The sequence below is a fragment of the Gopherus flavomarginatus genome, chromosome 21 (assembly GCF_025201925.1).
Source record: "Gopherus flavomarginatus isolate rGopFla2 chromosome 21, rGopFla2.mat.asm, whole genome shotgun sequence".
NCBI lineage: Eukaryota > Metazoa > Chordata > Testudines > Testudinidae > Gopherus > Gopherus flavomarginatus.
In genome coordinates this window covers 6,798,031-6,810,931 of record NC_066637.1, presented here as the reverse complement: position 1 = coordinate 6,810,931, position 12,901 = coordinate 6,798,031, and the positions used below count along the sequence as shown (strand labels likewise).

The 12,901-nt window shown below is 49.0% G+C and overlaps 1 protein-coding gene across 7 annotated transcripts in view; it reads left to right on the top strand.

The window, feature by feature from the left end:
• Positions 1-7,932, top strand: part of MIB2 (MIB E3 ubiquitin protein ligase 2) — a 100,108-nt gene extending 92,176 nt beyond the window's left edge. For 6 of the 7 annotated variants that reach the window (XM_050931910.1, XM_050931912.1, XM_050931909.1 and 3 more), the window contains 3 exons: positions 1,612-1,796; positions 2,540-2,605; positions 4,671-7,932. In XM_050931910.1, coding sequence (XP_050787867.1) covers positions 1,612-1,796; positions 2,540-2,605; positions 4,671-4,912 — 493 coding nt within the window. In that variant the 3' untranslated portion in view covers positions 4,913-7,932. Of the gene's footprint in view, positions 1-1,611; positions 1,797-2,539; positions 2,606-2,812; positions 3,033-4,670 lie in introns of all 7 variants that reach the window. The other variant, XR_007770822.1, reaches the window with a different exon arrangement.
• The last annotated feature ends 4,969 nt before the right edge of the window (positions 7,933-12,901 follow it).

The following is a 12,901-nucleotide window of genomic DNA, read 5'->3' as shown; positions in this document are numbered from 1 at the left end:
GCCACCCAGCTCTAAAGTCAGTGCAGAAGTAAGGGTGGCAATACAGCAACACCCCCCCAATAACTTTGTGACTCCCCTGCAAGGCCCTTTTGGGTCAGGACCTCCAATTTGAGAAACAGTGGTCTCGACCGTGAAATCTGTATATAAAAGCACACAAGACTAAATTTCATGGTGGGAGACCAGATTTCAGGGTCCATGACATGTTTCATGGCCGTGAATTTAGTAGGGCCCTACTTATTTGCATCCCGAACCTCTGGAGATGAGCAAGGGTTGGGTAAATGTTTGAAGTTTGGGCTCATTTTAGTATAATCTATGAAGTTCCTTGGTTTTGTGATTTTAGCATGTATCCACTTTCTTCCCTCTGCTGAATTAGCTTTGCTCAATGGAGAATAGGGGAGGCATGTCTGTTAGGGAACGTTTCACCCCATGAAAATGTTTTGAATTTGTTGCATTCAAAAACGGGGAGGAGGTGAATCCTCTTCAGAGGGGATGACAGGTAGATTCCATCAATAACGTGATTGTTCCTCCCCTGGCCCCTTCCATTTGCACACCGCTGATATATACAGGATAACTAGGAAAGAGCATCCATGCTGTTAGTGTCTGCTGGAATGGTAGCTGGCTATTGGAAAAGCACAGAAAGAATCAGATGCCCAAGGGTTAAAAAAACCATTCTGCATCCTCTGCATGGGGACTTGAATACGATTTAACTTGGCAGTGGCTCATCATGTGACAGATGCCATCTTAGACCTGTCAAGTTTAAATAAAGCCATGCGAAAATGATAGATGGTATTTCCAGTTCAGTAAATCCTCTGATTTACGTTATGTCTTTTGTACTCAGGCAACTGCTCCAGAATGATGGAGGGGCAGATTTAATTAAGGGCAGCCTTCATCTATCCCAAAACCAGCCTGTTGTTTTTTTTTTCCTCTGCCGACACAGAGCGGAGGTGGGCTGTATTGGTGATACTTGCCTCAGGATCTTCCCCAAAGCTCAAGGGTGTCTTGATCTAGGCTCCACAAAGTTGCGATGAGACGCCAGACAAGAATCCAAAGCTATAGGGGGTCTGGGCAGTTTGACTGTGGAGTTGAATCCAAACTTCCCCAAAGTTACAGGGAATGTTGTGGATTCAGGAGTCATGCCATTGAGGTCAGGGTCTGGCTCAGAATCCAGACTCCGGGGTTCAGATGCAGGCACTGAGATCAGGCCTGTCCCGTGTGCTTACAAGAGCAGTGTAATCAAAGGGGCTGCCTTTTCTAAATATCCCAGCTCACTGCCTTTGCACTGCTGATGGCTGTGCTGGCAGGAGCCCACCGTTCTCATCCATAAGAAGTGTTATGCCCTGCACAGATACCTTCCACTCCCTCTCTCTCCCCTCACCCTCATGCGTTTGGGCTAGATCCTGAGCTGGCATAAACAAAGGGAGCTCTGCCAAAGTCAGTGGAGCTTCATAGACTTGTGCTGGCTGTGGATTTGGCCCGTTATCTGGCTCTGAAGCATTTGTCCATACCCGTCCCTGCCATGATAAAGCCATTGGGGAGAGCTGCTGAGTGGCCTTCTGTGTGTGGGATGTTGCTCCAGCCAGCGAGGACACTAATTCTATGTGGTGGTTGCAGGGATGAGCAGATTTCTTCAGACAGCTCTGTGGTGACCTGCAGCCTGCGCAGAGTGCACACCACCCCCAACACAATGACCAACCTCAGCGTGGCCAGCATGGCGGCCCCTTCCGAATGCCTGGTCTGTTCTGAGCTGGCTTTGCTCATACACTTCATCCCATGTCAGCACAGCATCGTGTGTGAAGGTAGGTCGCTCCCGTTGGTTCCTTTGCCGGTGCTCACTCCACCTCCCCATTCCCCTTGTCTGGGGAGCATCTTGGGATGGGACTGCTGGGTTCTCACCAGAGCAACCTCAGGGCAATTCCTGCAATGGCCTTTTAGATGTGACACCCTACAGTCATGGAAGTTCCTGCTGTCCTACTGGATTGGGACCCGAGGCAGCTGCCCTGGATGGTTCAGAAGGAAATGGCAGACGGTCCAGTTCCAGCCAGCAGTGTTTTCTCCAACAAAACCATTTCCAGGGGATTCCCCCACCCTCTCTGGCTTTTGTCTTCTGTTTCCCTTTGAATTATATTAACAGATCACAAGTCCGTGTTCTCAGCTGGGTCCCTCCGTCTGGCTGCAGTTTGGTTAGGAACAGGCGTGAGAGCCCCATCCATTCCTGTCAGAATACAGGACCGTTTTGCAGCTGTTATGCGGGGATTTGAGTCTGGGGTGGCAAGGTTATAATGGCCATTGTGGTAACGCAGCTGTTAAAGAGTTGGGCTGTTGCATTGAAGCTCTGGGGAAGGGGCAGCTGAAGCGACAGGACTAGCATGTAGCTCAGGGAGATTCTCAGCTCCATGCAGACAAAGACCATTTCTTACAGTCCAGGTGATTCTTGGATCGTTTAAAAATGTGATGCCCTTGTGTGTCCTCTTTGCTTTTGGGCTCATTCAAGCACCACTGGGTTTAGCTGAAATCTCTCTCCTTCTTCTGCCCCCGGTAGAATGCTCCAGGAGGATGAAGAAGTGCATCAAATGTCAAGTGACAATAACCAAAAAACTCAAGCAAGGTAGGTTTGCTCTTGTTGTCCGTGGCTTTGAATAGAAAAGGCCCCTCTGAATGCTTATGTAGGCTACAGCCCGACAGATGGCTGCTTGATCTCGGTGACATTAGCGTACGGAGGGCATTCTCAGCCTGTCTTGCAGTGCTCTCATAGCCATCACCCCACAGCTAGTCTCAGCAGAGATGCCACTGGTGAATTGTCTTTCCTCTTTAGAGGCAGCTGTTACAGGCCAGCACAGGGGCCTTATTGGCAGGGCAGTGTGTGTTTGCCTTGCCAGGCTGTGAATCGATAGCAGACGTCCGTCCAGCCCCTTGCACCAGCAGTGACTTCACAGTGAAAATGTGTGATCAAAGAGAACTTGTAACATGCAAGAGCCTGGCTTTGCCCTTGTGCTTTAAAGGCATTTTAACCTAGGTCACCTTATGGGAGCCAGGTAAGTGGGGTTGGGATTAGTCCCAGGGTAGTTAGGTTTGACTATTTTGATGGAATTCCTCTCCTACCTTAGCCTGGATCTCTGCAGTTTTATACAGGGAGTGCCTTCCATTCCCATAATTCAATCTCCCACACAGGGAATACTGTAATGAAGGCTGCATGCTGGTTCTATGCCATAGGGCAGCAGACTCCTGCTGGCCATGGAGTTCACCCATGTCGCTTGCTGCAGTGCTGGCAAACAGGACATGTGGGAGTGGGTGTATCTGCACCCCTCTGGCAGAAGTACTTAGGACAAAAAACGCTGCTGCTGACTTGGGTGGCACTAGGCTGTGATCTTGCAAATGGGCCCGGTGCCAACTGGCTGCCTTGATGGAAGTATAGAGGAGCCAAGAATTTGTCACGTGATCTTGATGTACACTGCTGGCCAGGGCAGAAATCCTCCCTAGGAGCATCCATAAGCAGGAGTGCCCTGTTATTGCAGCATTCTTCAGCCATATAGAATGTAGGAAAATATAATGGCTCCCCCTCCCCCCCGAGTTGGAATCCCTGCAAAGATTCCAGTCTATTGCAGCAAAGAGATTTATGGAAGCAGTCAGGCTTTTGAGCATATCAGCAGGAAGTCAGCTGGCTTGGGCCTCACCATTTATCCCTAACTTCATCCCAAAATTCCTCACAAACTTAAAAGGAATGGTGTCCCTAGCCTCTGTTTGTCAGAGCTTGGAGATGGATGGCAAGAGAGAGATCACTTGATCGTTATCTGTTAGGTTCATTCCCTCTGGGGCACCTGGCATTGGTCACTGTTAGCAGGCAGGATACTGGGCTGGATGGACCTTTGGTCTGACCCAGTATGGCTATTCTTATGTAAACTTAATTGATGTGGTCACTTCACCTACCACTGGAATGCAGCCACCTCTGGGGTGAATCAGGGCATCTGTTTAAAAGCACACAGCAACATGACCGAGTTGTTTAGGAACAGGATGTGAATAGTATTGTGTCTAGCTGAAACCAGGTGGAATTTATTTATCTTAGCTGGAATTTGCCTGGTACATGGAGCTTTCATCTCATCTGAATTAGAACCAAGTGTCTTTACAAGTTCTCCTCTGTTGAATTTTGCAAGTAAGGAGGATTAAATTACCCTCTTGAATTCTATGGCTTGTGTTGTGCAGGAGATTATAATGCTCTCTACCAACTTTCACACCTCTGAATCTATAGCCTGAAAAGCTAGAGCAGAGAGCTGAAGCAGTACTGCAGACAGGAATTTAAATTCAGTGAGGCGAGGGCATGCAGTGCCATAACATGACACAGACCAGCTACTGAGGAGCAGCGTGCCCAGTTCTTTGCTAGCACTGCATTTTTCTCTACTTCTAGGCAGTGGCAGCAGCTTCTGGAATGATGAGGGAGGATGCACATCTCAGAGAATACGATTTATACGGCCCTTGAGGCCGCTGTCCCTTAACAGCTCAGCAACAAACCAAAGGAGAGAGAAGCACTGGCCACCCTTTCACAAAATACTACTTACTTCTCCAGCTGTCTAGACAGAGTTAATTATTGCTCCCAGGGACAGGGAGTGCATTGGAAGGGCCTTGCAGAGGAAATAGGCAGAGTCCTCAGCCACTAACTTGCTTCCTGTTCCCCACAGACAGCACAGAGGTGGAATGCAGCCCCAGTGCTGAGCCCACGGACCAGCGGAAGCTGATGGAGGAGCTACAGAGCCGCTACCGCCAGATGGAGGAGCGCATCACCTGCCCTATCTGCATCGACAACCAAATCAAACTGGTCTTCCAGTGCGGACATGGCTCCTGCCTTGAGTGCAGCGAGGCCCTGACTGTCTGCCCCATCTGCAGGCAGACTATCCGGGACAGGATTCAGATCTTCGTCTGAGGATGTGCTTTCACTTCCCCTTTGCTCCCTCTCCTACCTTCCTTCCTCCCTTTTTGTGTTAATTTCATCGAGAATCGTGACCCATCCCCTGTGTTTGTCTGACTCTGAAGCCATCCTGAAAGGGGGAAAGTGAATCACAAGAGTCACTCATGGGGGGAAAGTTCTCCCCATAATGAGAGTGAGACGCCAAGCTTGTGGGGAAACAGCCCTCCTGCCCTGTGCTCCTTTCCCAGCATGGACGGCGCCAGGCGGAATGCCGACAGGACGCCCTCGTGGTTTGTGCTGACAACGAGAGGGGCTGTGAAACCAGCACCGGGACAGAGTGCTTTCACGTGCAGACATTTCAAGACATCCCGCTCCTGTCTAGTTCCCTGCAGTGTCTGATTCGCAGCCTTACACAGCTCTGTCAGGATAGGCTGCGGCACAGTCCTTCTCGTTCCCCGGCAGGCTGTGGTAAAGCAATACTCTCGCACTTTACACAAGGAGGTATCGGGCACTGCCCTTGGCCCTCCCGCAGGCTTGTCAGTTGCGGAGGTCTCTCGTTAGACAATGTGCTCTCAGAATCAAGCCTTTTGGGCGTGACAAGGTACTTGGATTTGGGCAGCAGGGAGGAGTCTGGAACTGACGTGTTCCCAGAGAGAGACAGAGTGTGTGCCTTAGAGATAAAGTAGTGAACATTTACTGAAGAAAATACTGTTGCAGTGTGTATTTTTTACCTCTAAGTGACACACTTCTGCCAGCAATCTACCTTTTTTTTGCAGCCATAATTCCAGAGACTCTTGAGCTTTTTACCCATAATGCCAAAGGCAGGTGTCAAATATTCCAACCGAAATGTAAAAAAAAATAAAATAAAATACGACTAATAAGGCGGAGGAGAGGAAATTCGTTATTCTCTTTGGCAAAAAATTTTATTAAAATAGGACATTTATATTCCATTGGACAATAATAGGAATGTGTGAACAATAGTGTAAATCCTGGGGCCAACTTGATTCCAACTGGATCATGTTTTCCAACCAGTTGATTTGGGAAAAAGCACCATCCAGTGATCTCTCTCCCGTACCTATGACTGGGTTCTAGTGGTGACACCCAGAGGAGCTCCCCTGTGTGTGTTGTGTGTTGCTTTGTTCTACGCAGTTATGCTGCTCACTCACTCACTCACGCCCGTCACCCCAATCGGGGTATGGGCCACCAACCGCAGATCTCCAGAGTCCTCTCTCCTGGGCCATTCGCTCTAGCTGGAACCAGCTAGAGTTATGCTGCAGACCAGTATAATCTTTTCGTACACCTAGAAAGCCGTGTATAAAATCAACCGAAACACAGGATCTCTTTCTCAAATTTGTTCATTAGCAGAGACGTGGCAAAGGATTCAAATTAGTTTTGAATCCTTGTGCGTGTGTAGTGGTTACAGGAATATGTATTGCCTAGTAGTAACTCTATAGTGTCCCAGGAAATTGTCACAGTCCCCACTTGCTATGGATAATATCTCAGAATGCTTTCTCAGTTGCGTTTATTACAATGTCTGATTTTTCCCAGCCAAAGGGACAATCCTGGGTCACGTTTAACCCCCAAACATAGATTATTTTTTAAAATAAGATTTGACAAAACTAAGACGTAGGTTTCAAGAATTATATTTTATTCCCAGGAAAACAGATTTTCTAATAAACACTCCCCACTTCCTGGCTGCTGTATTGTTCTAAGTGAAAATGACTGTGAATGGCCATCTTCTACTACCCTTTCTCATAGGAAGTGGTACCAGAGACCACCAGTGCCTTCTGATAATGTGAGGGCACCTGGCTTGAGCAGTGGAACTGAGCATGCTCAGTACAAGTCAAGCAAGAAATGTGGGTGGGGCGCGTGGCCTCCATGTCCCACCCCCATGCGTTGCCTCTGAGTGGTACTTGATGCCTCAAATATTCCCATTCAGTGCAATGGGGCTGCTTATGAAGTAAGTTGCTACTCATCGTAAGAGTGGCAGAATATGGCCAAATGGGACTCCTCTGTAAAGAAAAGTGACATTGACAAACCTTATTTTTATTGTCCAGGCCTGGACAAATGCTGAAAGCAAACAATCCGCATGTAACAGCATAAAGTACGTTTATAGTTGGATGTTCAGAAGGGCTTCTTGTCGACCTGACTCTGCTCCCACTGAATGCAGTGGGAGTTCTGCTGTGGAGTTCAGTGGGAATGATTAGCCCAGTGCTAAGATCATCTGAAAAGCCACCATGGACTTTCCAAAATTCTTTAATAATCTAAGGTGTGATTAAGATGGGCCAGAAAACTTTTTCTTTAAAAAATAATGAGAATAATCTGGTTTCTTTGAACCGGACGCTGTCCCTATCAGGCCTGATCCAAAGCCAATTAACGCCAAGAGGAATCTTTCCATTAATTTTAACGGACTTTGAATCAGGCCCTAAATCAGAATGCTGGTCCCAAATCGGCCTGAAGAGCTAGTAGCAATATAACATCGAGTGCTGGGCTTCTCCTTTGTCATTAAAATAAGCTTTACAGTCCCCAAAGTACAATACTGTCGGTGTCTGTCCAATCTGTGACAGCTGCACTTACTGCTTTCTGCTGTAAATTAATGATTTTACAGGCTGTATTTAAATCCAATATCGTATTAAGCATTAAAAGGACATTTTCAGAAGTATACCTCTGCTGCAACAACAAATGCATCTGATAAAAGGAAAAACAAACCAATGCACTGTGCTGTATGTCAGACGTATGTTTGTGCTGTTTTGGGGATTGCATATCCTGCAACTTCTGTCTCACTCCTCTCAAAGACTTTGACACTGGACTTCGTCTGTGTACATAGAGAAGGATACAGCGGATCTGACTTCTTGGTTTTTTAAAAAATAGTTGTGCGCTAGATGAAGGTATCTCAGATCACTTCTAGGCCTGTGAAAATGGGGAACTGTTTGTAGTGAGAATACAGTCGTCAACCTTCAAAGTGCATAACTGCTGCAGAAAATGTCTTTCCGCTTTGCAGCAAATAAAAAATTTCTTTTTCTGTTTTCCTCTTTAATTTTTTGTTTGTTTTCTTCAACCTTAATTGTTTCTTAATGAAAATTTCCTTCCAAGCTCTTGAGATCTTGTGCATAGATCTGAAACCCTTTGTGTTGCCAGGGTGGTGGAATTTGGTATGGTCCCCGCTTTAGAGCTGTGGATATCTTTTTTTTTTTTTTTTTTTTCTTTTCTTTTAATAGGTGGATTCCAGGGAGCAATCAAATTAATTTCCTGCCATTGGGTTCAGTCTTCAGTAAGAAATTTGAGCAGAGTTTTACCACTTTCCAGTCTATTATATTGGTAGCTTATACTGTAAGTTTGAACCAGACTGCAGTCAGTACAATTGTCACTCCTTCTGCTCTTTTTGTGGTGCTTTAAGATAAGATCTAAGTGGCTTTCAAGAGTGGTTTGAGGATATCCGTTTATCCAGCCTTTCCTGCCATTTGGGAAAAATAATCAAGTTATTCACAGTTTGCCAGAAATCAAGATTGTTTTTCCATTAGGAAGAACTAAGACTGATTATCAAAGGCCAGAAAAGGCAGATTCCGTACGTCTCATGGCACAGGAAGGATTCAGATAGACGAGGGCTTGGGCCTAGTAACCTAAGCACAGGACTGGAACCGAGGAATCCTTGAGGCTTCTATTCCAAACTCTGCCGCTGATTCCTTGCAGGGCCTTCGGCAAGTCCCTTAATCTCTCTGCCTCCATTTCTCCATCTCTAAAATGCATGATGGAGTTGTGAGAATTGATTTAGGATTTATAAAGCGCTACGTAAAAGGTAAGTGTTCTTGATTCCTGACTCTAACTCATAGAACCTCTGTCCTCCCTCTGTAGCACGAACATCACTGCATTGGCCGATTAATACCAGAACCCCGCAGGTTCACCTGCACGGGGTTGGTAGATGACACTTTTCATATTCATTTCATGTTCAGCTGCGCTGGCAAGCAGGGGGTTAATTTCACAGTGCAAACTTCACCTCACAGATACTGTTCCAGGCTGCTTGTGAAATGCAGGTTTGCTTTCTGGAATTGCTGCCTTGGTTTTTTTATCAGCTCTAAGTCTGAGCTGTCCACCCCCAGAATCAACTTCCGGCGCACAGGACCCATTTTAAAGGCCATCGCGCATGTCTGCGGAGCTCCTTGCCATAGCTTGGAGGTTTCAGTGGTGAGATGGTTGATGAGCAAGTGCAGAAGTGTATGGAAGAGCCAGGACTAGAGTGCACTGAGGCAAATATCGCCCAGCATAAAGAAGCATCAAATGGTCCCAGATAAAGTGGGTAAGACTCCTTCGACTTCTGCACCGTGGCATTGGCCAGTGACATCCACGGTGGGCTCTGTGTCTGTGGAACAGTGCAGATGTTGAATCCCTGCCCTGCAGCAATGCAAGTTGTCATCCTGATGAGAAGCTGGGACAGGGGACGTTCTGAACGTGAGGCTCCTTCACAACAGGGAGAGAAAGTGACCATTGGAGCTGGAGGACAGAGGTGTTTCTGGGAGAAGAAAGACCAAGATGGACTAGGTAAGGGCTATGGTCTCTCTGCCCTCTTGCCAGGGCTGCCCTGAGAATTTGTGATTCTGAAACCCCAGCTAACTAGGGGCGAGAGGGAATCCAGCACTGATTTGCCTCTGCCGGTGACCCTGCTGACTAGGGGAGACGGGGCCATGGGTTGTCTTGTTGCTGGGTAGGCTAGGCTGGCTGGCCTACACGATGCACAACCAGTGTGGGTTTGACGAGCCCCAGTACCTGCTGGGCTGGAGCAAGGGCTGCTGTGTGCACCTGCTGCCTGGCAGCTGCAGTCATCTGCCTGCCTGCAAGGTTATTTCCTTTCCAGGGGCCCAAGACAGCTCGGGACAGAGACAGTGGGGGCTGAATCGGGCTCTAAGGTCTGACCAGAGGACTCCTCCCACTAGGTAGAGATGGGCCAAGAAGTGATGCTGAAATTGGGTTCTGCATTCAGTTTAGCTAGAGATCACCAGGATGTAGGTCCAAGGCTGAACCCCAGGGTGGGGTCAGGGGCTCAAGAGCACCCAAATCAATCACACGAGACTTCTGACAACTTGAGCCATGACTGAAGAAGTTGTTAAACTGGCCAGGCCTTTCCGGTTTGGGTGGGAGTGGGGTAGGGAATTGGAATTCAACACCCCCCTCCTCCACACACACTTGAAAATCTTGGCCACCATTTATAAGTTGACACTGGTTTTGCCTGTTGATTACTTAGAAGTAATTGCTGAACGAGGTGCGGGCCTCCTATCGTCAGTTTGGCTTAGTGGGAAGAAGAGCTGGTCCATTTTCTCTCCCTGGTTTTTAGGAATCTTTAAGGCTTGTTGAGGGGTAAGGTTGTCAATTGTTTAATCACACAAACCCAAACACCCTTGCGCTCCCCCCACTTCTCCGAGGCCCCACCCTGCTCACTCCATTCCCCCCTCCCTCCATTGCTTGCCCTCACTCACTTTCACTGGGCTGGGGAAGGGGTTTGGGGTGCAGGAGGGCTGTGTGGGGCCCAAGGGTTTGGAGTATGGGGGGGGCTCCGGGCTGAGCCTGGAGCAGAGGGTTGGGGTGTGGGGTGCAAGCTCTGGGAGGGAATTTTGGGCTTGGGGGGCTCAGGGCTGGGGCAGGGGTGTGTGGGGTATGGGCTCTGGGAGGGAGTTTGGGTTCAGGAGGGGGCTCTGGGCTGGGGTAAGGGGTTGGGGTGCAGGAGGGGGTGTAGGCTGCCTGCCCTGGCCCCACACGGCTCCAAGCAGCTGGCATAGGAAGCTCCATGTGCTGCCCAGACCCTCAAGCATCACCCCTTCATCTCCCATTGGCCCCAGTTCCCGGCCAATGGGAGCTGCGGAGTCGAGGCATGGGCAGCACGTGGCAACCTCTGCCCCTCCACCCCCAGGGGCTCCAGGGACATGCCAGCCGCTTTCAGGAGCGGTGTGGGGCCAGGCCAGGTAAAGAGTCTGTCTTAGCCCTGCTGTGCCGCCGGACGTCCAGCACCAAAAGTCTCCTGGTTTGGCTGGGAGATAGGGCGTGATTCTGGGAGACTCCTGGCGAAATCAGGAGGGTTGGCAACCCTAGTGATGGGGTGCACTGAAAGAGCTGAATTAAGCCAGGTGGGCCCAATCAGTCAAGTAAGCTGCAAATGGGAGATTTCAACTGTGTGGAGGGCACTAATTAGAAGGAAGCTGTTGTGTGAGGAGACGGGAAGTGATTCTATAAAGCCAGGAGGCTGGAGACTGTGTGAGGGGCATGGCAGGGAGGAAGCCTGCAGTCTCCCTCCCTGAGGAAGGGGAGGTAGGAACCCATGAGGAAGGGTTTATCTCCTAGGCCTGAGGGAGAAGGGGCTGACTAGGAAGGCTGGGAAAAGAAGCATGGTAGGAAGCAGTTCCCAGGGAAGAGAGCAGTAAGGGTGGTGAAGTCCCAGGCCTTAACTGCTCACAATGGGGCCCTGGACTGGAATCCAGGGTAGACGGCAGACCTGGATTCCCCGGCCATCTCCTGCAGAGTGGCATTGTTTGGGGCAGTGAATGGGGCAACTTCCTGACTCACTTCTTGAGTGAGGTAATCAGGGCAGCGAGCCGAGGATTGCCTGACGCTGCTGGTGCAGAGAGACTTTGAAAGTCCTGCCCCCCCGCTGCTTCCCCCAGTCCAAAGGGGAAATCACACTGTGACCTGGCTGGAGGACCCAAGTCACAAAGGAGCAGTACTGCAACTCCATGAGCTAGGGGGAGAGCTGCAATGGTGGAAGAGAAGAAAGGGGGCGCTGAACCAGGTGAGCTAATCCCCGAGATTGCCAGATGGGAGCGTCACTGCATGGTGAGTAGAGCACCCAGGGACAAAACCCCCGAAGAGTCCTCAGAACAACCCATCATTGCTCTAGCCTCCCCAACTCTCACTTTGAAAGTAAGTGCCTCAAGAAACTCTGCAGGAGGAAAGTGGCTGAGTTAGTATTTTTTGTGCGTGCTCTTCTATTTTTCCTGGCAAATCCTATTCTCATCCAGCTGGGAGCCTGGTATTTGAATTGGCAGCTGATTTTGTTAGCAATTTTTTGTGCAGCTGGTTTTGCACGGAAAGTCATTTCTGCAAACCTGTCTCCATGCTGGGCAGCAAGAGAACACAGTCTCATTCCGATTCCTCCTGCCTCTCCTTAGGCCTTGTCGACTCCAAGGATTGGCCCCCATTTCAGTGTTGCTGCCCCAGGGCAAACCCCTAATGCAGACAAGCAATAATGTTAATTTAAAGGCAGCTGAGGTGCTTTGCAGTGGTCATGGTGTTGTCAAAGGGACTGTAAGAAATTCCAGTTGTATAGAATGGAAAAACTCGCTGCATGGTCAAGAGATTCCTGCCCTGGAAACACCATTAAAACCTGCAGGAGCATGTGTTAACAGGGTTGGCTTTATTATATTGATGCTGGAATCCCTCATCCTTGGGGCTTGTCTAGACTGAGAGAACTCACCCCAGCATGACAACAGTTACATTGGTGCCATTCCCTGACATAGACCCCAAGCACCAGTATAAAGCAGGACTGGATGGACTCTCTCTAAAAGAACAGCCACCGGTGCCTTTGCATTGAGCTAGCTCCTGGGCTAACAGCTGGTTTACAAATGTCTGGAAGAGCTCTGTAAATGGCTTTCGTTATTTCCAGTGGCATACAAAGCCTGCTTTATTTCTCAGCCTTATCAGAAGATGCTGATATCGTGACAGGCAGGCGTTCTTTAAGCTTTCCTCTGAGAAAGCCCTTCTTGGAATCTTCCCCACCATGCTCAGCCCTGCCTTTGCTTTTAATATGTGAATTTAGTGCTGGTGCGGGGGAAGCAGCCCTGGAAACTGGAGGCCTCTCAAGGGCCAGATTCAAAGCTCATGGAAGTCGGTTAATGGGAGGCTTTCCACTGGCTTCACTGCTTTGCTCCGGCCCTTCATCCATCAGAGAGGTACAGTAGCCCTGATCTCCAAGCACTTTGTGCCTTAAAAATCAGACCCAGAACACCAGTGTGAATGAAGCAG